The 25,153-nt window shown below is 26.2% G+C and overlaps 2 protein-coding genes across 3 annotated transcripts in view; one reads left to right on the forward strand and one right to left on the reverse strand.

Annotated features, from left to right (window-relative positions):
• LOC100164076 (zwei Ig domain protein zig-8-like) overlaps positions 1-25,153 on the reverse strand; it is a 254,559-nt gene that overhangs the window by 123,561 nt on the left and 105,845 nt on the right. The window lies entirely within an intron of this gene.
• On the forward strand, positions 2,091-4,274 carry LOC100571331. Its single transcript, XM_003247331.4, has 3 exons — positions 2,091-2,673; positions 3,308-3,433; positions 3,493-4,274. The coding sequence occupies exons 1-3, from the start codon at positions 2,247-2,249 to the stop codon at positions 3,660-3,662; spliced, it is 723 nt and encodes a 240-aa protein (XP_003247379.1). The 5' UTR covers positions 2,091-2,246; the 3' UTR covers positions 3,663-4,274.

Below are 25,153 nucleotides of genomic sequence, written 5' to 3' on the forward strand. Positions count from 1 at the left end.
TTTCTAATAAATGCATCAAATGGATTGCAAGGTAATGATATATCGTTCTGCGAAAATGTATACATGAATATTGTTTGCTTGATATTTATTAAATTTTGTGTACCTCCCTTTTAATTTCTTTTAATAAATTTAGGTAGAGAATATTATAATATTTATGTATTATAATGATTAGGTAATAATTATAATTTAAGCATCACTGTGTGCCTTTTGCATTAATGAATAAAAATTTAGTCGGTAAATATATTTCGTGAGTGCTATAAATACGTGTATATTACGATACATAAAATAATTATTTTACAGTGAAAAATATGTATGTAAATAATAGAGTATGTCTATAATAAGTACGTACAATTCGTACGTCTAATGATAAAATAGTCTAACCATGAACTACGCACAATTTATCAAATTTCCAACATCCGACCCCCCACCCATACCTGGTTATGTCACTGAGTGATGTATATCAACAATGATAAAATCATACCATGCGATATTCTTCTGTTAAATGTGATAAAGGAGAGGGATAATACTAAATACTATAATTAGGGTTCTCACTAGAAGTTAGAAACGGAAAGTAATTTAAATTTAAAAATAACGTGTATAAATTGGTACGCATGTACTTATTGTACTAACAAAAATAACATTAATAATAATAAGCATGTCGATAGTGATAATAATAATAAATTATATATGGGTATAAGACGGCATACGCTTTGAGACTCATTACGAAGTGTACATACGAAATGATACCTAATTTCTACAGTTATTTATTTCTTTAATTAAAACAAAAAAACAAAATCGATAAATTGTTTTACGTAATAATTTCCGTTTTTAGTAAGGTAAATATAAAGTTCCGTTCATCTATTTGAATTGTGAACATAAACTAAAAAATGGAAAGTCAAATACAATTCCAAACTATAAATATTAAATGGTATAAAACATTATTCTTTCTCATCTAAATATGAAATATAAATTTCCAATAAGCGATTATAAATAACTGAGATCAGAATATTTTCTTTTGAAACATTAAGTGTTTTTTTTAATTAAACATAAATATAAACATATAGAAGAAAATCTTGCAGCCCAAGGGACTGTCAGAACGGTTAAATTTTTTTAACCGTCTATTTGAAGCTCGATTTGAAGACTTCAATCAATTTGCAATTAGGTACATTATAACTAGAATGTGCATTAAAAAAATGTGTGTAAATAAATAGGTAGGTACAAAGTGGATAAGATTACCTACAGAATATTTTAATATCTGTTATACTCGCTGGTTGTTGCAATTAATTTCCTGAATGTAAAACAAAGTTTTTTTTATCTTATATTATTTATAATTTTAAATTAATAAAAGATTGTCACGTGTATATTATGTTGATCAACAATAGTAGTTTAATCACATGCTTGTCGAAATATGTGTAGTTTGTAAAAGTTAAGATAACCATAATATTTGTAGCATAGTATTATGTTGTGTGTGTGTTGTTTTTATGAGTATAGGCGTATAGCTAACAATAAATAATAAATTGTTTCATTTCAATGTCATATATGGTTATTTTAATTTATATGATATGAACGTTTATAAACTGTGTTTAACATTCAGTCATATAAAACATTTTTAAACTCAAATGAATATATCATATTAACGTATTTATGTTATATTTTGGTGAATTTGTGCCTAGAGAGTCATAAAATAGAGCTAAATAATTATGGAAACAAATGTATTGTACATTAGAAAACCTTCCGTTACCTATTTTTAATATTGAGCCTATCATATTATTATATAAGTATTAAATTGGTGATATATTAACTATATCCTTATTTATTTTTTATTTATAAATCTACCTAGGGATGTCATTCAATCGTAAATACGTATTTATTTGTACAATCGTATACTGTTATTTATGCATTTATACTCTTAAATATAACGATCTTAACAATAATTATACTCGGAATAAAAAAATATTAATGATAATAAGTTGAAATTACCAATAAATTAACGAAATGCCTTTGTTTAGTTAAGTATTAATATATAAACTATAAATACCTAAATCTGACGACTGTATTGTAGCGTCATTTCGCATTCAAAATATTTATTAAAAATAAATAATAGTTATACACACACTAATTTATAATGTTGACACTTATATTTCTAAGGTTACTATTATTTTTTTCAATTTATGTAGCTGAACCTATATAAATATTTTCATCATTTTTTGTGTCAACAAATAATTATAAAATATACAGATTTAAATATGCCCGAAGGGTTCAAAAAGAGTTTAAACATATCACTTATCAAGAACATATTATCTGGAATATCAGTTCTAGATAATGATATGAATTTCAATAACCAACCAGCACCGTCAAAACAATGTGATTTTGTTAATTTTATTGTTGGATCGCAAGATGATATGGAAGACAAGTCAGTCGTCACGAAGGTAAAAGTAATTAACGAAAATATATCATCCACAAATTCACTATCAAACTTTTCAAATTTACCGGACAATAACTGGTCTAGTTCCTCTTCCCCTGAATCCGTTTATAACGATAATTACAACGATCTATATCAGACGGAAGAAGAATTGGAACATTTCTTAGATGATAAGAGAGAACGTCAACATGAAATGTTTATGAAAAATAAATCTTTTGTAAAGAATAAGATCGGTGAAAATGAGATAAAAGGTATAAATGCTTAAGAGTTTCAGCTATCAAATAAATTCACTTTAGATATAAATATATTGTAAGTACCAAAATTAATGTGATATAAGAAAATAGATTTATTGATTATTTAATTCAAATACATAATAGTATTATAAAACACTTAACGAAAAATCATAGTTTATATTATAAATAGTGGTATTATAAACAAGTATATTATATAATATCATATTATTATGATTTTGAAAATAATAAAAAGAAAAACTTTAAATAATTAAAATTTAAAAGCTACACAAAACATTGCAATAAATTAAATATTTTATAATAGGTTTATACAATACTCAATATTTTTATGTAATTTCTCAACATAAATACCCAGTTGATAAATAAATGTACTTAACACAAATACTTAAAAAATACTTATTTACCCATGTACCTATGAATAATAAACTGATTACGTCTTTAGCATAATATTTAATAAAATATATAGTATGAGATTTTCAATACAATTTAGATATGACGTGTTAAGTTAATTATTAAGGAATTATGTATAAATTGACAATTTAAACTTTGTTGAATTAAACGCATAAGTTTGTTTAAAGCGGTTTTTTTTTAACTAGTTAAATACTTGTTATTTAATATTAATATGATTTTACAGTGACAAGTCATCCAACGGAAAATTTAGTAAAAAATGTTTCGTTTATTACTAGATGCATACAGCAACGTCCAATGGTTTGTTATGATTACTCATGTAAAACAAGAAATCCCTCATTCAAACACGTTGGTTAGAACAGCGATACAAATTGTGTCGAACTAAGTTTAAACTTTTACTTTTTTTTATAGAACTTTTGACACCGGTAAAAGAGAAAAAGTGGTCTGAAGATTACAAAATGGAATTACAGTTTCTGCAAGAAAATTTTTCAGAAGTTTTACCAGAAATCTTATACGACGTTGTCAGAAAAACGCGTCACGGATCCAGTACACTATATTGTCTACCACCTTATAAAATATAAAGTTGATAAGTTAGGCAATGTCCAGATGTATAAACATTTGTATTAAAAATATAATTTTGTAATATAGATATTCAAAATTCTAGCATCTATACCACCGTACTACATAATACATGATATATATACTATCCATACTGTAATATGTGTATATTGCAACATAGTTTTATAAATAATAATATTTATAATAATAAAAAAAAAAAATAGAGAAAGGGTGAGAAGGTGATTTCGAAACTGGATTACTTATTTCATCTAATAATCTACTATCTTAAAGATAATTTTTGCATTTATATCTGGTTCGTTTGATATAATATTAAATGTGCATAATGAGCATGTATGGTATAGTATTTATGCTAAGAGTATACCGGTGTTTATCTTAGATATATTTAAAAGTCAGTAAATAAAATATAATAATATTATTATGATATTCTCTGAACCCAACTTTCACTGCTCCAGACGTACTATTACGTTCCTATATTTTATAATATTATAATTTCCCGGTAACCATACAACTTTAGAAAACCATGCCTCGCATTGTTTTAAACTTAAATATAAGATCATATATCTCACAATTAAAATGTAAAATTAAAAAAATAATTAATTAATTAAAAAAAAAAAAAGCGGGAAGTGGATTTCGTTCTGCTGTACAGTAGGTTACAAGTGGGTCAATGTATAATGGATTGTATTAAACTTGAATTCAATGATATAACATCATTGTGTATAAGAAATACGATTGTGAGCGGAGATGGTTTGACAGTCTGGATATTTTATATTGTTATTATTTATTATAGCCGGTAAGTTAAATTAATATTATAATATCATAATTTTTTATTGTTTCTATGGTGATAAAAAAAGCGTTAGAATTTAAAATCCTGTTTTTAGCAGTTTTTCGTAATTTATTGGTGGTTTTTCCCGTGGACTTATTGCATTAAATAACTATTGAGAAAATCGAAAAATTGCCTCTCTGAAGTATCATATTGATGCAATTTGCAAAAAGATAAAACACTTGGTATATGTTAAAATCGATGCATTCCTTATGGTAGAAATTTTGTATAAAAAAAAATTATAAATAAACACCATTGTAGGTTAAGTTAAAATCGCTCAGAATCACTCAGAATCTAAAATATATTATTTGACGTAGCACACACATGTGCAGTTGCACACTATTATAGGATCGATGACTCTTCATTTAAAATATTTAATAAATTATCATATATGTTTCTTTAGCATATAAAAGTTATAAATAATGTGATTTATATAAATTAGGTATAAACACGTTTTCTGTTAAATGAATCCAAAGCAAATACTTATAAGAGAAAGTAGTACCTCTACTATTAAAAAATCATATTACTTTATAAAAGAGAAAACTTTATAAGCAATTTAAAAATAATATCATTATTATTGTATACGCTTGTAAAAAGACGAAGTTAAACATAAATGACAAAATATTTTTATTCATATAAAATACTTTTGTTTTAGTGGTCGTTGGGCTGAACAAAGTAGATCTCAAGAGGTCTTCCTCTTACATTATTTTGCATTATTTTGTGGTGTAAATAATTGTAAAATAATTTACATTGTTATCGACTATAAATCAATAAATAACTAAAATGGCATAGTCGTGAATAACGTTATACGACATACGTACATGATACAACTTTGTATTTATATAATATAATTTAATTAACCAGTTGTCCTGTAAATAACAATATGAAAACAAATTGGTAAATAATTGAAATAGTTTTTAAACATGTATGCGTATTTTATTAAACATTCAATTGATATTTTATGGCACTTTTTCTAAATATAAATTATTTTATTTTAATTCTACATAGGTACAACACTTTTAGAGTGGTAAACGATACAATCCCAATAGAAATAAAAAGAGGAGTTTCAAGCAAATATACCTATATACTAATTTAGTTTTAATCATTTGTGTTAATATCATTAGATAAACTAATAATATAATAATATTATAGTGTAAAATATAAATATAATAAAAAATAAATAATAATATAATAATATAAATTATTGTTTACTATTACAATAAATAGTAGGTATGTTATTCAAACTTTTTTGATCGTAAATGATTTAGATATACCTAATACTTCTTAATATAATATATTACATAATTTGTATTAATATGTTATACCTATTTTTTATTAATGGTAAATTATTTTTATATGTACACCTAAAAGATTTAAAATAAAAATAATTCGTATTTATATCAAAATACGTAGGTAGCATATAGGATGTCTAGTGGGTAATTTGCATTGTTTAATAGGATTTTCATTATTGCTGCTCTATTAAAAGTATCTACTCTAGAGCCTTGAAAATATAATTAATATTATTACTTGTATCAAGAATAATTTAAGTTTTAATTAAAAATTACAAAATTTCCTACCTATCTTTCTACATTAATTGTTTGTGTTGATGTTTTATTTTTATTAGTGGGTTAACTCAACATATTTTTTGAATGTACTTATCATTATTATATATTTATTTCTTTATAGCTTTATGTTAAAATAGTACAAATAACCTAAAATAACCTATATAAAAGTTAAATATTTTCTGATAATAGTAAACAATTTTACTAATAATATTATTATTAAAAACGGTTAGAAAAAAATATAATCTTTTTACAACTAAATGCGTAGATTATCAATAATGATAACTATTATTAAGTAAATGATTTTCTTTTGTGTAATGATATATTATACTTCAAATCATTTCATAATTTAATAATGATTTACAATCTATATACAGCATAATAATTACCTATAATAAATCATTGAACAATACAATACAACAATGAATTAGTGTACCTGCTGCTTGAATATGATGTTAGACGATTAGAGATATTTTCAGAAGAAGTGTTATAACAGCTTGTTTATATGTGTACTAAAACCATTAGGTACGAGTCGACATCACAATATGGTAATTGAGGTACTGGCATTTTGGAACAGAAAAATAATATAACTTTAGTTGCATGCAGACATGCTATTCGTTTAGTTGATTGCTATTTTCAAGTAGATCGAAATGTGTTGAAGGCACAGTCAACAAGATCTAAAGAGGAGAATTGAAGTGATGTGCAGGGAAAGGGGGAGCAAATAATCCGTTGAAAGGTAGGTACCTAAAATTTTGAAATATAAATGGGAAGAGATGGTTTGATTATAATCATTCTAAATGTATATTATTTGAGGTATATGAACTGTTATACAAACAGACTTGAGCCATTAATTTATCTCATTAATAACCGAAATAATATAACGTATACAGTCTTACAGATTAATTTTATACTGCGAATTCGACGACTTTCTTTGTAATAAAATTAATTTTATCTTTTGTGACAAAAAATGATGACACCAATCTTTTGAGTCTTTAACTTTGAGAACAATTATATGAATTTAAGTCTAAATATAATTTACAATAACAAATCAAAAAACGAATATTAATTTTTACTTTGTTGTTAACTTAGTGATAAACATTATTTTAATTGTTAGGTCTATTTCATATGGGTGCGCAACAAACGCGGCGGTAAGTACAAGCACGTTTAGTATATTATTTTAGTACCTAAATAATTATTTTATTTTGTATAAAAATGTATAATATGAATCGATAGTAATGATTTGGACATCATGATATGAATAAATGAAATTTATTTTAAGCTATGAAAGATATAATTATAATTAAGATATACTATTGATATTGGTCAGTTGGTAAGTGTCAGTTGACACTGATCTCCTTTTAGTATTGAACACAATTACGTCAAATTTTTAAAATGATTACACATATTTTGTATTAAATATAGGTTTATTTATTTGACCATTCACTGCATTTTTGTTAATGAAATTGTTTTAATATTAATGACGACTCGTATGTAATTGAAATTCATATCTATAAAATACACATAAAAAAATTGTCTTAAAATATCTTTTCTTATATTATATAAGTATTACCTAGAATAAATAGTAAGTAGAATATGGTACAGTCTCATAGAGGTGTCGAATAAAGAATAGAAAAGTATTGAAATGAAATCTTTTTTTTCCACAGAACATCATAATATGACAACCATACCCCATTATACGGCAAGGACACGCATAATAAGTAGCCCGGAAAAAATGTCACATATTCCGTCTTTATGTATGCAAAACCGGAGTATATCATATTTTCTAAGGGTTTATTTTTTTTAATATATGATCTCCGGATACGTCCGACTAGGGTCCTAACTGGTAAAATATCTGTAGTTGTAATAATAATAATGTGATATAATAAAATGTTATACCTATCTATATTAGGCATAGATTAAACTAATAGTAATATTAATGATAAACTATTATGAATTGTAACATTAATACATTTTAAGTAACATGTATATTATGAATACAACTTAACGTGCAAACAAGCATGCGGGTTAATGTATAGGGACTATAGGAATTTTCTATTAGAGGCATATTTTAAGGGTTTTGAGGGGTACAGTGGTGTTCAACATATGTAATCACACAGACAAATTATTATTTTCTACTTCTAAAAAAAAAGAAAATGTATTTATTTAGATTTATAAATTATAAAAATAAGCATTGTGAGATGGTGCATAAAATTGATTTCCTAGAGTAGGTACTTAGTTTAATCGTAACAATATAAAAGTGGGATTTTTTTTATATAATTGCCGTATAAATAACATAATAGGTACCTAACTTATTATATGGGATCAATTAAAAAATAGTTACAACAATAACGAATGTAAGAAACAAATATAAAGATAAATGTTAGGTATTTAAAATTTATAAAATACAAATAATTTCAAGATAGCATCGAGTTATAAAAATAATATTTATGAATTTTTAGGGTAAAAAATATATTTATATAGGTGCCTACTACCTTTGTTTTCTATAGTACCTATAATATATTTTATAATAACTTATTGTCTTACATATTGAGTTAATTTTATTTTGTCTTCGTAAAAAATGTGCAACAAACCTATACAGTGTTGCTTTTATGATAGTTATGTTTTTTTTTTTAAATCTATCAACGTACAAATAAACAATATGAATAAGTGGATATTAATTTTTGAAAATATCTGATAGAAGTGTATAAAAGAGCAGGAAACAATAGTATCTAACAAAAATACTTTTTATATCTTGCGTTTACTTTGTACGATTGTATTGAAAAGCAGTATAAAAGTTGTTAAAAAAACAATTACATAAAAAACATCGAACAAAGAGAATGTAACAAAGATATGAGAACTCTGTGAAGGAAAATCGAATCTTTCTGGTTTCAAAATCAATTAGATGCGTTTAATTGAGGTCCTTGAAAAAAAAAATAATGTTTAAACAGTGTTAATAACATTATACTTAGTATAGGTAAATGTACATACCTACTATGTGTATATATAAAATATCGAACAAACAAAAGTTTGATAATAACAAAACTTATGTGTTAACTATTTACTACCTACTAAGTTACTACGTAACTTAGAACTATAAATTACATTTTTAAACGAACGGTACTTTATTAACATTTCAACAACGTAATACATAGCAAAACAAATAAGTTGAATGTGATTGAACGAAGGTATTCACATATTCGAAAGGACGGTATTAAGGACGTAATGTATTATGTAGTCCTTATAGTTGTCCAATATAAAGTAGCTCGTGCACTGTAGTTATAAATTATAGTAGAGAAATCAAATGAATGCAATATCGTGTAGTTTTGATAAAATCGTATTTACTATTAAAATTATAACAGATTTATGCAAATTTAACGTAGATGCGCAATGAATAATGTTAAGCAAGAAGATTCTTGTTATAGTGTATCAACAGTCGATACCCAATGCATGAACAATTTCGATTATTTTTCATTTAAAATGTATTGTGATGAAGGAATAGTTGTGGTTTACCTAAAAGTTATTTATTAATTAAAACACTTAGGTATGGGATAAAATATCTACAATTGAATCAAATACTTAAAACTTTAAATTGAAAACTACAGATTAAACATAAATTTCATTAAAGAAGCTTAGAATCGATAGTATTTAATTTTACGCCTATTAACGACGGTAAAGCGACCTTTCTCTTCGCAAAGTATTTATTGTCGAATAAATAGTGAAACGTGAAATTGTACAGTACACAAAGATAAACAACGAAACGATTGGTTTCAATATAAACATTGGAATTAAAAAATAGAATTACAATAAATGTTAGAACGTTGCACATGACATCCGTGATTATTATATAAAACATTGTCGCATTTGTTAACCACGGTGTATACTTTTTTTTATAACATCCGTATTTATGTAAATTAATAAAAAATGTAAATCTCTCCCATTGGCCACTTCGACTGAGGATTATTAAAAATCAAAAAAAACATGATGGTTTGATGCGGATTATTATTTTATGAAACTTAAATTGTCATGGTAAAGGATTTTTCATCAAAATTCAAATAGATTCGGCCATCTTAGACTTCTGTACCAGCACTCAGTTAGATCTTCCTTCCCGTGGTTGGTACATAATATTAATCCGACATTAAAATGCTTCTCCATCCCATACTACGAAATCCCTATTCCATTCGGCACAATATTAATTAATATGAGATATCTAATCGATTAATCCTTCATTGAAATAAATTAAAATATATTTTTTTGTTACGGTTGCACCGAAAGTTTATAGTTTTCGATGACGGTTGAGACGTCGGAAAGCGACCTTTTTCCGACGGTAAAGTGGGAATCCCCATAGTGCCGGGCGGTAAAGTGGAAATCCCCAAAAGTGCTGGGCGCACATATCACGCGTATCCCCTGCACAATCAGACATTGAAATCTATACCACGGTCCTTACAAAACATAAACTTTTGGTTGCATCTTATATTCATGTTATTATAACCTCCGTGCACGAAGCGTAAACATTTTTCTTCCAATGAAATTGTAACTGTAGAATAATCTGGTTGTTGCGCATAGATCACTGCATAGTGCCTAGTGCATCATGTATAATATTTTATTGATCTATAGTTATCAATCCAATTAGAATTGAGAAAACTAAATACTTACTAAATTAAAAACGACAATTATATTTTGATATGATATTATCTATTTAGATGAACATATTTTTAATACAATTTCATTCTACAACGATATTACAGTAAAATAATATTATCTTATGAGCCTTTTGAGAAATTATTATCAACATTTTAATATTTTTAAAATAAATAAATTGTGAGTTTATACAGTTCCAATATTTAATGCAAATACAATAATAGTATGTATTTAAACTGTATGCACAGCATGTTTATAAATTCAATAAGCTGTGTCAATATTATTTGAAATAAGACGAGTTAAATTTAAAATGAACCTATGATAATATAGGATAACACTCGTGGGAGAAGATGTGCCTACCTAATTATTAATTATTGTGATCATTCCGATAACTTTTTTTTGATTTTTTTTTTATAGCAAAATCTTGTGTTGATTCTACGCTGAGGGTTTGATTAAAGTTGAAATAGATATATAATTACAAACTCAGATTAATGTTGTATCTTTCCACGTATCGTTTAATAATTTTATTCTTGAACCTAGATACTCATTATATATTATGTTTTTACTTTGAAATAAATTATCTGATATTTAAAAACGGTAGTAAAAACTAGTTATCTCATATTGATACTGAATATTAAATATTCCATATTTCCATTAGTATTCAGAGAGTTATAATTTAAACCAAAATAATTGTGTTCTTAATATAGAAACTTTAAATAATTTCGTCAAATAAAACGTCAATCACGTGTAGTATGTTGTCTGAATTTTCCAAGCCTGAAATTTAATTCAATTTCAAATCGTGTTGAAAAGAATTGAGAACAAATTATTTGCATTTATACAACTGATGCTTATTCTAAATTACTTATAAAAAAATATTGTATTACCATGGTATTCATATTTATATTACGTATAATATAGTTATATCATTATTCAGTAAATCTAACACGTTGAAAAAAGTTTTATGAAACTGTTGTAAATCTAGATACCAGTTTATATATATAATAGCTAATGATCTAAGATTTCTCATTCATTATCACACCAATAAAACTATATAATAGTATAAAGTTACTCCCCTTTGAAAAAATGTAGTTTGTATAATGCTGTCGTGTCTATCAACATAGGACAATCCTAAATACCAAATGGTGTAATTGTGTAAATAATCAAAAGTATTTTGAAATATGATTAAAAATGAGAGAGTATGAATACATTTATTAATGAAAGAAATAATAGGGTTGTGCGTCATGGTTGATGAATCACCCTAGATGTACCTAATTCTCGTGTACTAAAAGAATCCGAAATAATTTTAAAATATCGTTAATAATATTATTTATTTATTTAATATATTCATTTATAAATATAAAATTTATAATTTTGTTATACGAAGTATAGTTAAATCCTATATCGTAAATATAGTTAGATCAAATCTTAAAATAAGGTTTTAATGCTTGAATTTAAAAAAAAAACATGAAATATGAAATATATTATATAGATAATAATATTATATCATACAACTATATTGTATTCCATTTTACCTATATCAATGATAGAAAAAAAATATATGCACAAAAATTGTTCTTATTCTTTTTACGAACATTGTTTATAATAAAATTCAACATGGTATACTATACACGTATAGTGATAAAAAAAAGGTGGGAAAGTGGGTTTCAATTTGCTGTAGATCACTGTAATGGATTGTATTAAATTTGAGTTTAATGATATAATATCATTGTATAAGAAAAACGATTCTGAGCATAGATGGTCAGTCAGCCTATAATATAAAACTAAGTATACTTGATGATATATTATTATGAACAAAGTGATTTGAATATTGTAACCTATTTACGTGAAACCCTATTTTAAGTTTTTCAATTCTTAGCTATGTTTTACTCTTTTATACATTTTAAACTACTGAATAGTTTGTAAATTTTCAATTTGATAAATTTCGTCAAAATTTGAACTTAATATGCTAATAAAAAAAAAAAATTGTGTTTGTATTAAATTTTCACTTTTTTTGGTCTAACAAATAAAATTGTATTGATATTTATAGAAAAAAAAAACTAAAAAAAATTGAAATTTGAAATTGTCCGTTTATAGCTTAAAAACTGTTAAAATATTTTCAAAAGTGCATGGTGTATAAAAAATTAAAATATAAGTACTCAGTGAAAATGTTATCTATCTACATTAATTTGTTTTAATGTTACACCAAAATACAAAATCGTTTTTGAGTAAAAATTCCCGTTTTTTTTTTAAATTTTTCTTATGTTTTTCTCGGCACTTTTAAAAGCTATTCGAAATATTTCCTTTTGACCCTCCAAATTACCAACTAGATTCACTTTCTTATCAGAAAATATACTGTTAAAGAAAATCTAAGTATTTTTACTGTCCTAAAAGGTGATGATAGACACACAAAAAAAAACTCACATCATTGTAAAATTAATAGATTCATCGCTCTGCTCAGAATCTAAAGTTTAATTGGATATGATTAAAAATTAAATAAGTGATGTATATATATTACTTGTATTAAAATGTACAATAAAGCATGTCGTATTTTTAGATTTGAGTTAATTATACCATGGTGTATTTTAATACTTACAAATCACTACATGTACTAAATTAAATTATTATATACATGGAAACACAAAAATTTTTTTTCCATTAGTATTCACTAATTTTTAATAGGCATCATGGTATATAGCTTACTACTTTTGTGTTGATATCTTGACATTTGAATAATTGCATACTCACCTGTAAAAAGTGATTGAATAAATATTACTTATAAATTAATAACAACAATAATACGTTGAAAATTACTTTACATATCAGTATTTTCAAAATATTGAACAATCACTTCTTTTTATTATTTCTAAGTTTAAATTAAAAATTTTTTTTTATAATATCTTCAAAAATGCTGAAGTTTCTCGACTATTCATTTATGGTTTGAATTAAATAACATTGTTCATACATTTAGTTATGTTACCCACATTGATATATTAAATTAATTATTTATTGGTTTTGACAAAGTCTATAGGTAGGTACCCCCGTTGTCTATCATTGATGCACTAGTGGGTTTACAAAATTGTCAACTCTTCAGAGTTTATGAATAGGGGTATAGGGGAAGTTTTGGTGGCAATTTATACGAGCAACATCGGGTGAAAATCGGATTATCCACTTCATCTTGCACACAGGACGAATGTGTAAATTCTAGAGCCGATCACGCTTAACAAGCATGTCACGTATATAGCCTCTTCAATCCTGACATATAATGTGAGGTGGCAGCACCAAGTTCCAAATATTCAGAGGCCACAACCCGAACGCGTCAATATTCTATTCTATACGGTAACCGTTTTTCACACCTATCATAATTGACTATGCTTTATATCAAATATAATAATATATAAATTGATCATATTTGTGGTCGTGCAATTTTATTTTAAAATATTTGCTCGTCTGAAATTATACGTACCAGCTGCTCAAATCAGAAATTCCTGAAAAGTTTTGAAACATTATTTCCATAATAATTGATTTGTTCAACAATTCAATTATTTGTAATCATCTTTTTCAAATATTTTTTGGGTTGTAAGGGTTAACAATAATTAATAGGACATTTTATCATAGCTGAATTATAAACGGTTCCTACCTACAAACTAACGGTATTCACTGCAAAAAATAAAACTTCACAAAATTTTAATACTGTAGGTATTACATAGATAATTTGAAAATAATAAATAGTATCTATACTTATATTCATTCGGTAGTGAAATTTTCAATATTTTATCAGTTCAGTTATTTTTTTAGTTGAATAGTCTATTTTATGGACGCATATATCTACATAAATTATATAAAAAAAAATTAACAGATATTTTTATTCTTAAAATTATAGTTTTCCAAATAAATGTTTGTTTTTACGTTAGCTAATACACCAATAACTATGATAATTATTAGTAATTAGCATATCCTAATACTAAAATATATCAGTGAATAATTCCATATTTTTTTTTATATATACAAAGAAGTATACTGTCTATTTTCCAGTACCGTAGGCACGGTTGTATCATTATCAAGTCTTACTTTGAAATTCTTTCCCAGTTTCATACCCTACGTTGCCTACAGAATATCAACTATTCTTGATCAATTCTTAATATTGAATTTGAGAATACCATAGTGGGTATCTGCTTAGTTTAAACTTTTGACTGTTGGTTATATTTTGATCAACACTATATTTTTGAAAATTGAATTAAATTGTACAGAATAATATGAAATTATTATGTAAAAATATTAAAAATATTTTAGAAGACAGTTTTGAGAACATTAATGTATATAATATGTCTTATACTATAAGACTTATAGTAACGTTAACGGTTAAAGCCCCTGTCTCCGTTTCGTTCATGTGGTCTGAGCTATTATAGGGACGAACCGCTACAGAGTTCCTTCCAGTCGATCCCCACCGTGGCTTAATTATACAGATTATTGCACTTCGATGAAATCCTTATCAATAAAATTAAGTTGATAGTGTAAAAGGATATCAGTTTAGTATTTATGGTATTAAATCTTTAAAATAGTTTATATAATATAAATACTATTAGCTATTTATATATTATAGATTCTTAAGTATAAACAATGTAAAATAATAATGTATTATAATATTAATATTAAAATCTTAAATCAGTGTTCATAGTTAATTTTCGGTCTCAGAGCCCTAAAATATATATATAGATAATACATAAAAATAAATAAATTAACTACATAAACTACAAAAAACTATACCCAACCACCTCTGAACCCTTTTTCTAATTATTATTAGATAGTTCAAAACACTGAAATTAATTATCTATATTTTTGATTATCATAACTCGTCTAGGACTGTTTTAAATTTTGGATTATTTTAACAGATGTTGTACAATTTTTAATTTTATTATAATGCATTTAAAATCATATTTTGATTTTAAAATGTTCGCCAATAACTCATACTAATAGTGGTAAAATATGTACCGATCAGATTAGCATCAGTTACGATGACATTTTTAAACCTGTACGTCAAAAACCTGGAGGACAACAACTTAAAGTAGCAAGTAGTAGTATTGCCATTTGCCATGATATATTTCATTATATTTTATTTTTATATATATCAAGGATCTCTAACCATGATTAATATATTGGTATATTAAGCCGTGATACCCTTCATAACTCGATTCATGGAGTAATAAATTATACAGGCGTATAACGAATGCAGACGACTAATTCCACGTCAAAGGCACCTCCGCCGACGTTTGATTGTATCACTGTGTGAGGTGCGGCATTAAATTGACCAATTCTTTCAAGATGCCATACCAGTCTTTCGGGAGACAGAATATTAAGTAATAATATTATATAATATGTTTTCGATTTAAAATTGTTGGTTGATTTCATAATATCTATTCTAATTAAAATATACATATATGATTATTTACGCTACTCGGGAGTAACAATAATACCTATAATTTTTTCCTATCTAGTAGGTAAAGCAAAACAAAGTTCTAGTGCAAAAATTAAATATTTATTGATAAATATAACAAAATAAAAAGTTGATTTTACGCATGTATCTGAGTTTATTAAAAATGTACAAAATATGAAATATATGACCAAAAATTAAATAAAAATGTGATGATTTATATTATCAAAATCCGAGGTCCACTCTCAAAACAATTAAAAAAAAACACTGAATACAATGACTTAAGATCAAAATAAGATTATGCACATGACAGAAAATGAGTTGACTTAGGTCATTGTAGTTTTAATTATTTAAATATATAAATAACAACACTAGAAGTATATTCACTTAATAATTCTTGTATTGTATGTTTTGAACTGTATTCTGAATAACTCAATTAACTTATTCATTTCCTCTGCTCTGTTACCATTCAAAAACAAAGATTTAATTTTTTCTTTGTTTTCTTTTGTAAATTGTTCATAAAAATTGTTAATATAATTTATTTTTAATGTAATAATAAGCATTTAAAAAGTTCAACACAATTCTATAGATTTATTACATTTACAATAAAAATAAATATATACAATTATATTAATAAACTTAAGAGGACAATATTATTTTATTTTTTCTGAGTAATATGTACAATTTTATAAATGTAATTGTATTTATTTAAGCTCATAAAATCATTACAGGAAACTGCTGTACACATTTTATGTAGAGCGATTGCACAGTTCTTATGAAATATAAATCGGTGGAATCAGTTATTCTGTTATGAAAGTATATTGCTTACAACTTTTTAATTTATTGATTATTTAGTATAGTAAGATTAAATTTCGGATTTTTAAATTAAATACTACTTATTAAGTTTTTTTTTTTAAAATACTATTGAGAAACCATATTGAATTAAATTAACAATTTTAATGAGAATACGATGAATGAAAGTTGATCAATATTCTTACTGACATTGAAATAAACGTAATATAATTTTCAGTACCATGATATATGAGTATATTTAACTGAAGACAGAACTAATAAAAATGCCAAATTTTAGAAGGGTTTAAAACACAATTGTATTTCATGAATTTTTTGTTCTTTCTGTATTACAATTCTTGTGTGACCGAAAACACTACGCTATATTAGGTGCATTGTTTGTTACAGTAATTTGGGACATTTCCTCGACATTTCCCCGGCATTGTCAAAGATAATAATATGGCGTTTTGCTTTATTGTTTTCAGTGGTAGGAGAATTAATAAAAGAAATACTCATCTCACCCTACAGTAATATATTATCATCATCGACAGCGAAATATGGTGCTGAAGGTTTTCGGGGTCAGTGTTTTTTTTTTTTTTTATAAATAGAAAACAGTGGTGTTTTAAATTTGTATCTCTCACAACTGCGCATCCCTTTCTTTCTTTGTTAGGGTGTAGTAGTTATCATTTCACGCATTTCGCACATCGTGAATCATGCTATTGGAACAAGCTATCTCTATGTACTTTAAAAATTAATGTTATGTTCAAACTCAATAGTGGAAAGGTTAATGGTAGGTTGGTTAAATTTTCATCCGACACACACCAGAAATATCATTAATATTTGTGTTTTTGAGTGCATCATTGTTATCGTTTCGAATATAAAAGAATGCACGTCTGATTGGATTAATTGTGCATTTGAGTGTGTGTAGTTGTAATTTTAAAGTGACATAATCTCGACACTTTCTATCCTGTAAAAACGTATGATAAATATACTTATTTATATAATATTATTTCCTATATATTACTGCCTAATAAGTAAAGCTACCAATACAAATATTAAATTTTCAATTAAAATTATTATACCTATATCAATATCATTATTAAATATTTTATTACCCATTATGATAGTGCAAAGATATGGTTTATGGTTTAACAACTATTAATCCAACTTAATCCATTTCGAGATTAAAATATTCTTGCAGTAAAATAATATTCAAACTGTAAGGGAAGTAAATTTACTTAAATATTCTACTATTTGTGTGGTTTTCCCGACATCATAATTCATAACGTCATATAGTTAAACTTTTGCCAAAAACATAATGTTCTATTAAATTATCAAATAAATAGTGCCTAAAAAATATCTAAAAATTTTACATTATGAAATGTTTAAATCACAAAACTATAAAATTATTTATACATTTTATTTTGAGTTAATCCTAAAACGGTGAATCAATCATAAAACTAAAAATGTATTAATAGATAGATATTAATAAGATGTTTATAGAATTAATTTGAAAAAAGAAAATTAACATAACACTGATCATTAAAAAATAAAAATATTTTCTATTCGTAATATGGAAACCTAGTAACTATCTTAATATTTTTACCAAAATGTTTACAAAAATAAAATTCATATAGAATAAAATATTATTCAAGTTATTTGAATATGACAATGACAAGGATAACACGTTTATCTTGTATAGGTAGTAAAACCATTAATGAGTTATTGGATACTGTTGTACGTGTTCATTATAACCTCTGATAGAAAAATATGCTTAAATTAATCATTGAATTCTATTTTTTTTACATTATGTACATAGTTAGTGTTTAAAGCAAAATAATAGTTAATGAACATCATTAATGATTATCCTGTTATTTCAATAACCATACTTTTTAAGAATGTTTTTCTAAATAATTAACATAAATTAATCGAATTTATTTAAAAAAAAAAAAAATATCATAAAAAACAATTCTTTTTATTTTAACGTAAATCTTACTTACCTGGCGAGACTGGAAAAATATATTTTACATCTGGACAATTTGAAAACATGACTTGGGTATACTGGTATAGGTACACGTTTTAAACTAATTTTAGCTCTAAGTCTATACACTGTCTCAATATCTCATTATATCTTTTTTTTCATATTGTTTGTGTTTTTCGTATACCTAATTTGTTACATATTTTAATACCATCATTTGAATATCTATAGAAATTACTTCAAAGTTTACATAAATATAACAATAAACATCAATTTTTTATAGAAAATATTTAACATGACTAGTTATAAAATACAAGGTAATGACTACATCTTGTATAAATATTAGGAATATATAACTATTTAATTATTTTACGAGTACATGGCCAAAAAAAAACTGTAGATATACTAAATACTAGAATATTCTTATTCATAACATGATAATGAATATTATATATAATTCAAATAGTTTTATTTCTTTAATATAAATACAAGTTGTACTTATTTAGTAAATTAATTAATTATCAAAGCACATATTATTTTTACTAACATTTTATCCCATTTAATTAGTGTTTTATTAATATCCGTAATTATGAAAAAAACGTTTTTCGTTGTATAAAATATCTATAATAATAATTAAGTCAAAATGTTTAATCGTGTATTTAAATTTATCAACATATTAATTTTTTTTAATGACAACTATAATGTGGCTGTGTCTGTGCTGTGACGACAAGGTATATCAACAATAGCTTAAATATGAAAAGACGCTCACAATTTATTTACTTTATAATGGATTTATTAACTACTGGCTATTGATGGTATGCGGGAATCATTCCCGATACCCAGAATGAAATATTGGCGGTAGGTGACCAAATTTGGCGGTAAGGGAAAACAAGGAACAACACACAATGGAACAACCTATATCTGGGGCCACGGATGCCCAAATGTACAGATATGGACATGATTTATTACGGTGTTAATATTTTTCAACTTATAATAATTGTTAATAATATACTGAAGACGTTTCGATTCCTTAAACAATCAGGAACCTATAACTGGCTATGACGGCTTATTCCATTCTAATTATTTTCTGCAGCACTTAGTTGAGATGTGCCATTTATTCCTAAAACTCGACACTTAGTTCAGTTGTCCGTTCATCGTCCATCAACGACTGATATGACATAATCTTAACGCCAACCCGAACGATGAATTACCATCGTAATGGATACAACTGACTAAGATTCATAAAGGCAACAGATATTCTATTGGATGACCCTTTTGGACCCGACTGTCAACAACGACCATCAGCTGCTATAGCGAGCAAGGTCAGCTAACCTCACCACTAATCATTTCAAAATTGTTGAAAATCTTCGACGGGAAACTTAACAATGACTTCGAACCTAAGTCCGGCATCCCAACGGCTTTTATCACAGCTATATTTGATCCTGCTCCTCAAATAAAACATTTTATACCTACCTATTATATATTATACTCTAAGTATACTGTATACTGTAAGTACGTAAAATAGAGAATAATAAAATAACATGATACTTCACGAGACATGAGTTATTATTGACTACACAATCGAAGTGTAATTAAAGATCCCTCCGCCTCAACTTGTGACGTTACGTAAGTAATGCAATGTTTGATTAAAGCATATGGAATCGTTATCATCAAATCTGAACTTTTTACAAATTAATTTATAGCCGACTGGAAACTGTATAAATAAATAAATTATAAATATATTAATATTATATTATATGCATTTGGCCAAGCTTTTGAATCGACGAATCTGAAAATTGATTACATAATAATTTAACTTGTATAAAAAATAAATTTAAATATGTAAAATAATAATATTATTCAGAGATTTGGACTCAAATCTCTGTTCTTTTTTGATTTATCTAGATAATTTGAATCAAGAAAACGAAGTGTATTGTGACTTTTGAAGAAACTTTTTTTAAAAACAATATTGCCAGTATCGTATTTCCAGAAATTTCTAATAAATGAAATTTGTACCAACCCAAAATGTCAATTTTACAAATAGCTACTAATTTAGATTTCAATACTGCTTCTCCTGTAGTACCCTTTGCTAATATTATAGTACCAAAGTGATCATTAATACACGGTTCAACGAGTGTTTCTGACGTTACATTGGTCTCTTGACATTTCAATTGCATTTACACAGAAATTGATTCTACTTCTTCTTTTTTTTTTTTAAATTAAATATGTATGTGTCTTACTTGAAATAGCCATGAACCATTTTATATTATTATACCTGGCAATGTTAATTTATGTTTCAGATTTGTATTTGCAAAGTCAATAAATTCAAAATTAATCTCACTACTTTATTTTCGATAAAATATATTTATTTCTATCACAAGACCTAATATACCTAATATTATATTTCTAGTGACAAGGAAAATATTAACCGTTATTTTTCATAATTTTTTAATAAATGTTTTCGACATTTGGTTTAAAAAATATTTTTGAGTTTTTTTAAGATTTTAAACACTTTTTATTCTGAAATTAATTTAGCTTTTCGAGAATAAATTAACTTTTTATTTTCTGTAATAGAATCATTATATATTAGGAACCTAATAAATATACTAAATACTAATTACTATAAATATTAAAAAAATATACTATCTCTGATAAGTATGAATATAATATAATAGTTATTGGATAGTTATGTATTAATATTATTGAATAATAAATCAAAAAACAATCAGTAAACACAATGCATTACACATCAGAAATAACATTATAATTCTATAATATAATTTGAAATTAACTAAATTTTTTATGAACTCCGTGTTATTCTTGAATATAACTATATAAGTGTCTAATGTTTGTCAAGAAGGCCAATAAATGAAAATGTTAACTGTGTATACACAAATAATATAATTTAATAATATGTAGGTACAGCAGTTAAACTTCTTCACAGATAAGAAACTTCAATAATTGTATAGTTAGAATCAACCCATATAAATAATTACAAAATAATTAAATACTTTACTATTGTGGTATGTAAATAATATATATAATTGTATTTAAAAATCCAGTATAAACCATGCTAATAATTTATTACAGAAATTGTAAAATATTTATTCATTATACGAATGGAAAATAAATTCCGAAGGCATTTCAAAGCAAAACATAATACATAATGTTATCTTAACGTTTACTGAAACAAAATGTTTGCAATATATATATATTATAATCACTAAGTTTACAAACAATGTCCACTGTAATCCCTAAGTGGTAAAAGTGATTATAAGCTATTTCCATCAGCGGCAATGTTGTTCAAAATTGCAAATAATGGATAGCGATAAAATTGATCAAAATATACGTAGTGGATAATACGAGAGCTCGTGAAAAATAACTTTAAAAATCAAAAGCAAAGAATGCCTGAAAGAGATGAAAATTGGATTAAACATATTATTTAGTTTATTTTTGTTAATTATTTATATTATTTCAAATAATTATGTATTGTATGTATTTATAATAGCTATAATGTATGTAAAATAAATTGTACTAATTTGTTTCAAGCTGTGAACTTTGAAAATGAAAATTATATTAGTAGGAAAAATTGTACGTTCTACTTGCAAACTAATTTCAAATTACCAGCTTAGATCCTAAGTGAAATAATGTTGATAATTTGTTGGATCTATATTTGTCAACAATAAATTATATTATGTGGTCAACTGGTCAACTAACACATAACTAAACTATAAATAAATGTCATGTTATAACTTATTTACTGCTTAGTTTTTTTTAATTTTTTTTTTTTTTTAGAAAATAAAACTAATGAATAAAAATAAATAACTTATTCTTGACATGTAAACAATAAATATCAATAAAGTATTGATTTGTATCTAAAAGTGTAGTTTATTGTCTATTTAAATGTAGATGTGGATGTATTTTATACAGGAGTGACTATTATTTTGGAATAAAAATAAAAACAGAAAAAAAAATATCGTTCAACTTTTAACAATAAAAATAATATGGTATTCTCATCAACATAACAATAGGAACTAGGGTTTTTATTTTCACAAAAAGAATGCTTTTATTGTAGGACTGTCATCGTAAAAAATAAATGATTGGAGTAAATATTATTTTAAGTATACCATATGTATGCACTAGCATCGCATAGTGTTAGTTGTGGTTGCGACAATAGTTAACACTCTTTGTTGATTTATGTTTACATAATTTACTATAAAGACGTCTACCATTTGTAAAAATGGTCCATGAGGTAGTTTTTTTCATCCAATTTGATTATCTTAAATCAACGGCAATATTTATACATTATAAACTAAAATTTATTTTATTACGTTTATGCCATATTAAAAGTCTAAGACCAGAAATGGTATCAACATTAAAGTCTCAACACATTTTAAAGCAAAATAATTTTTCTGTGTTTTAAAGAATTTAATCAATATAAATAATTTCAAACGCTTAAAAAAAAATTTTGTTTTCTATAATTTTGGATTCATGTAAGAACAGCTTACGAGTTATGAATAACGTTGTTTTTTAATATCAAGCATTATGACCGATGTTAAAAATGTTGAAAAAATATGAAAACAAAAATAAACAAATGTTTCATATGCCTATATATAATAGCTTACAATTAATCCAAATAATTATTTGGAAATTGTGAATGTAGAGAATGATAGAGCAATCTTAATTTATTATTGCAATATTGTCATAATATACATGAGTATATTATTGCAATTGGTAGACAGTTATATCTACTTTTTACAATTTTTTTTTTTTCATTAAATTTACAACAATTAGGTATAATAACCAATGATAAAACAAATAAATAATAATGGACTAAAATTATTCCTCTTTGCGACGTGGCGTTTACCATTCGTATCATATCGCATTGGAAATTTCAACGACCCTAATATTGTATACGGAACGAGCGCGTAAGTCGATTAACGTCTCACCAACATTAAGCTGGCGCTCCGTATACCATAAATAAAAAAATATATAATATATCTAACTAACGGAATCGCGTTGTGTTGTCGTTGTAGTGTTCTCGAGCCACACTTAGTTCCGTTGTCGGGGCGAGGATCGCACCGACGAACGCGGGTGGCGGCGGAAATGTTTATTGTTTTACTTTTTCACTAAAGCTTAACGCAGACCAGACACACCACCCCGTCTCGCCCAAAGTTTCACGAACCTACAACACACTCCTCTTATTGTATACCGCTGCAGCTGCACCGGTCACGTGTGTGTTTACTGTGTATGTTTACTCGAAAAAAAATGCTATGTCGGCGTGAGTGGGAGAGAGAGAGAGAGAGAGAGAGAGAGAGAGGGGGGAGAGAGAGAGTGAGAGAAAAGTGAGTGAGAGAGGAACAGATAGACAAAGGAGTACTACTCGAGGAGTAGGAAATGAGACGAAATATTTGGCTCGGGGTGAACGCAACCTCATCGTAATAACATTACGCCACCGCGGACACCGTATCCACAGCCTTTCACGTGTGTTATTATGAGTGGGTGTGATGCATTACGACGGCACCGGTGGATCAACTCAACTCCCTCACTCGTCATTGTCATCGTTAAAGGCCGACAGGAGGCGTACTACACAGGCCCACCAAAACGAGATTGCCAATAATTGGATGTATTGTATAGACTATACGCCGCCAACCCAACAACCTAACCTAACGAGACGCGACCTTTGGCAGGTGAACGCGGAAAGAATCCTTCACCATTTGGTTTTCACGTCGCGTTTTCAGTCTTTCCGGTTCACCTCCACGAGTAAACATGGGTTAGTTGCAGACACGATGCAGTTGCCCGCTGGCTTATGAGTGATGTGTGTACAATGTACATGTTGTATTTCTTCCAGTTATGACGGACCTAAAAATGGCTTTCTCATCTCGTGGTTGAATTTTCGTGTTCCAATCACCCGTAATGGAGTCGTCTTCTTCTTACTATTATTTTACTTCACTCTTCCTTAGTTCATTCCCAACGGCTTCAACGGACTCCGTCCACCACCTGTTAAAGACTCATTGCAGTAGCTATATTTTCGTGTCATTTTCGCTTATTCTATATAATATATCCATCTCATCCGTATAATATTAGTATTATTTGGTAAATTTTCTTTTAAATTGATTATTTCGTTTTTTAGTGCATTGCACATACTGCTATTTGTATTGTAAATATATCTGAAATATCTACTGTTGATTGCTATTTTCATTTGGTATTAAATATTAAAAATTATGAAGAGTCAATTTTATGATAAATGTTTCATTGTGGTCGTTTTTATTTTCGAT

Source organism: Acyrthosiphon pisum, chromosome A3 (assembly GCF_005508785.2).
Source record: "Acyrthosiphon pisum isolate AL4f chromosome A3, pea_aphid_22Mar2018_4r6ur, whole genome shotgun sequence".
In the NCBI taxonomy this organism is placed as follows: domain Eukaryota; kingdom Metazoa; phylum Arthropoda; class Insecta; order Hemiptera; family Aphididae; genus Acyrthosiphon; species Acyrthosiphon pisum.

Bases quoted from the DNA above. Each gene is read 5' to 3' on its own strand.
- LOC100571331 (XM_003247331.4), top strand. From the start codon at position 2,247: ATGCCCGAAGGGTTCAAAAAGAGTTTAAACATATCACTTATCAAGAAC. The intron at 2,674-3,307 runs GTATAAATGCTT...ATGATTTTACAG, and splicing joins CGGTGAAAATGAGATAAAAG to TGACAAGTCATCCAACGGAA. The intron at 3,434-3,492 runs GTTAGAACAGCG...TTTTTTTTATAG, and splicing joins TCCCTCATTCAAACACGTTG to AACTTTTGACACCGGTAAAA.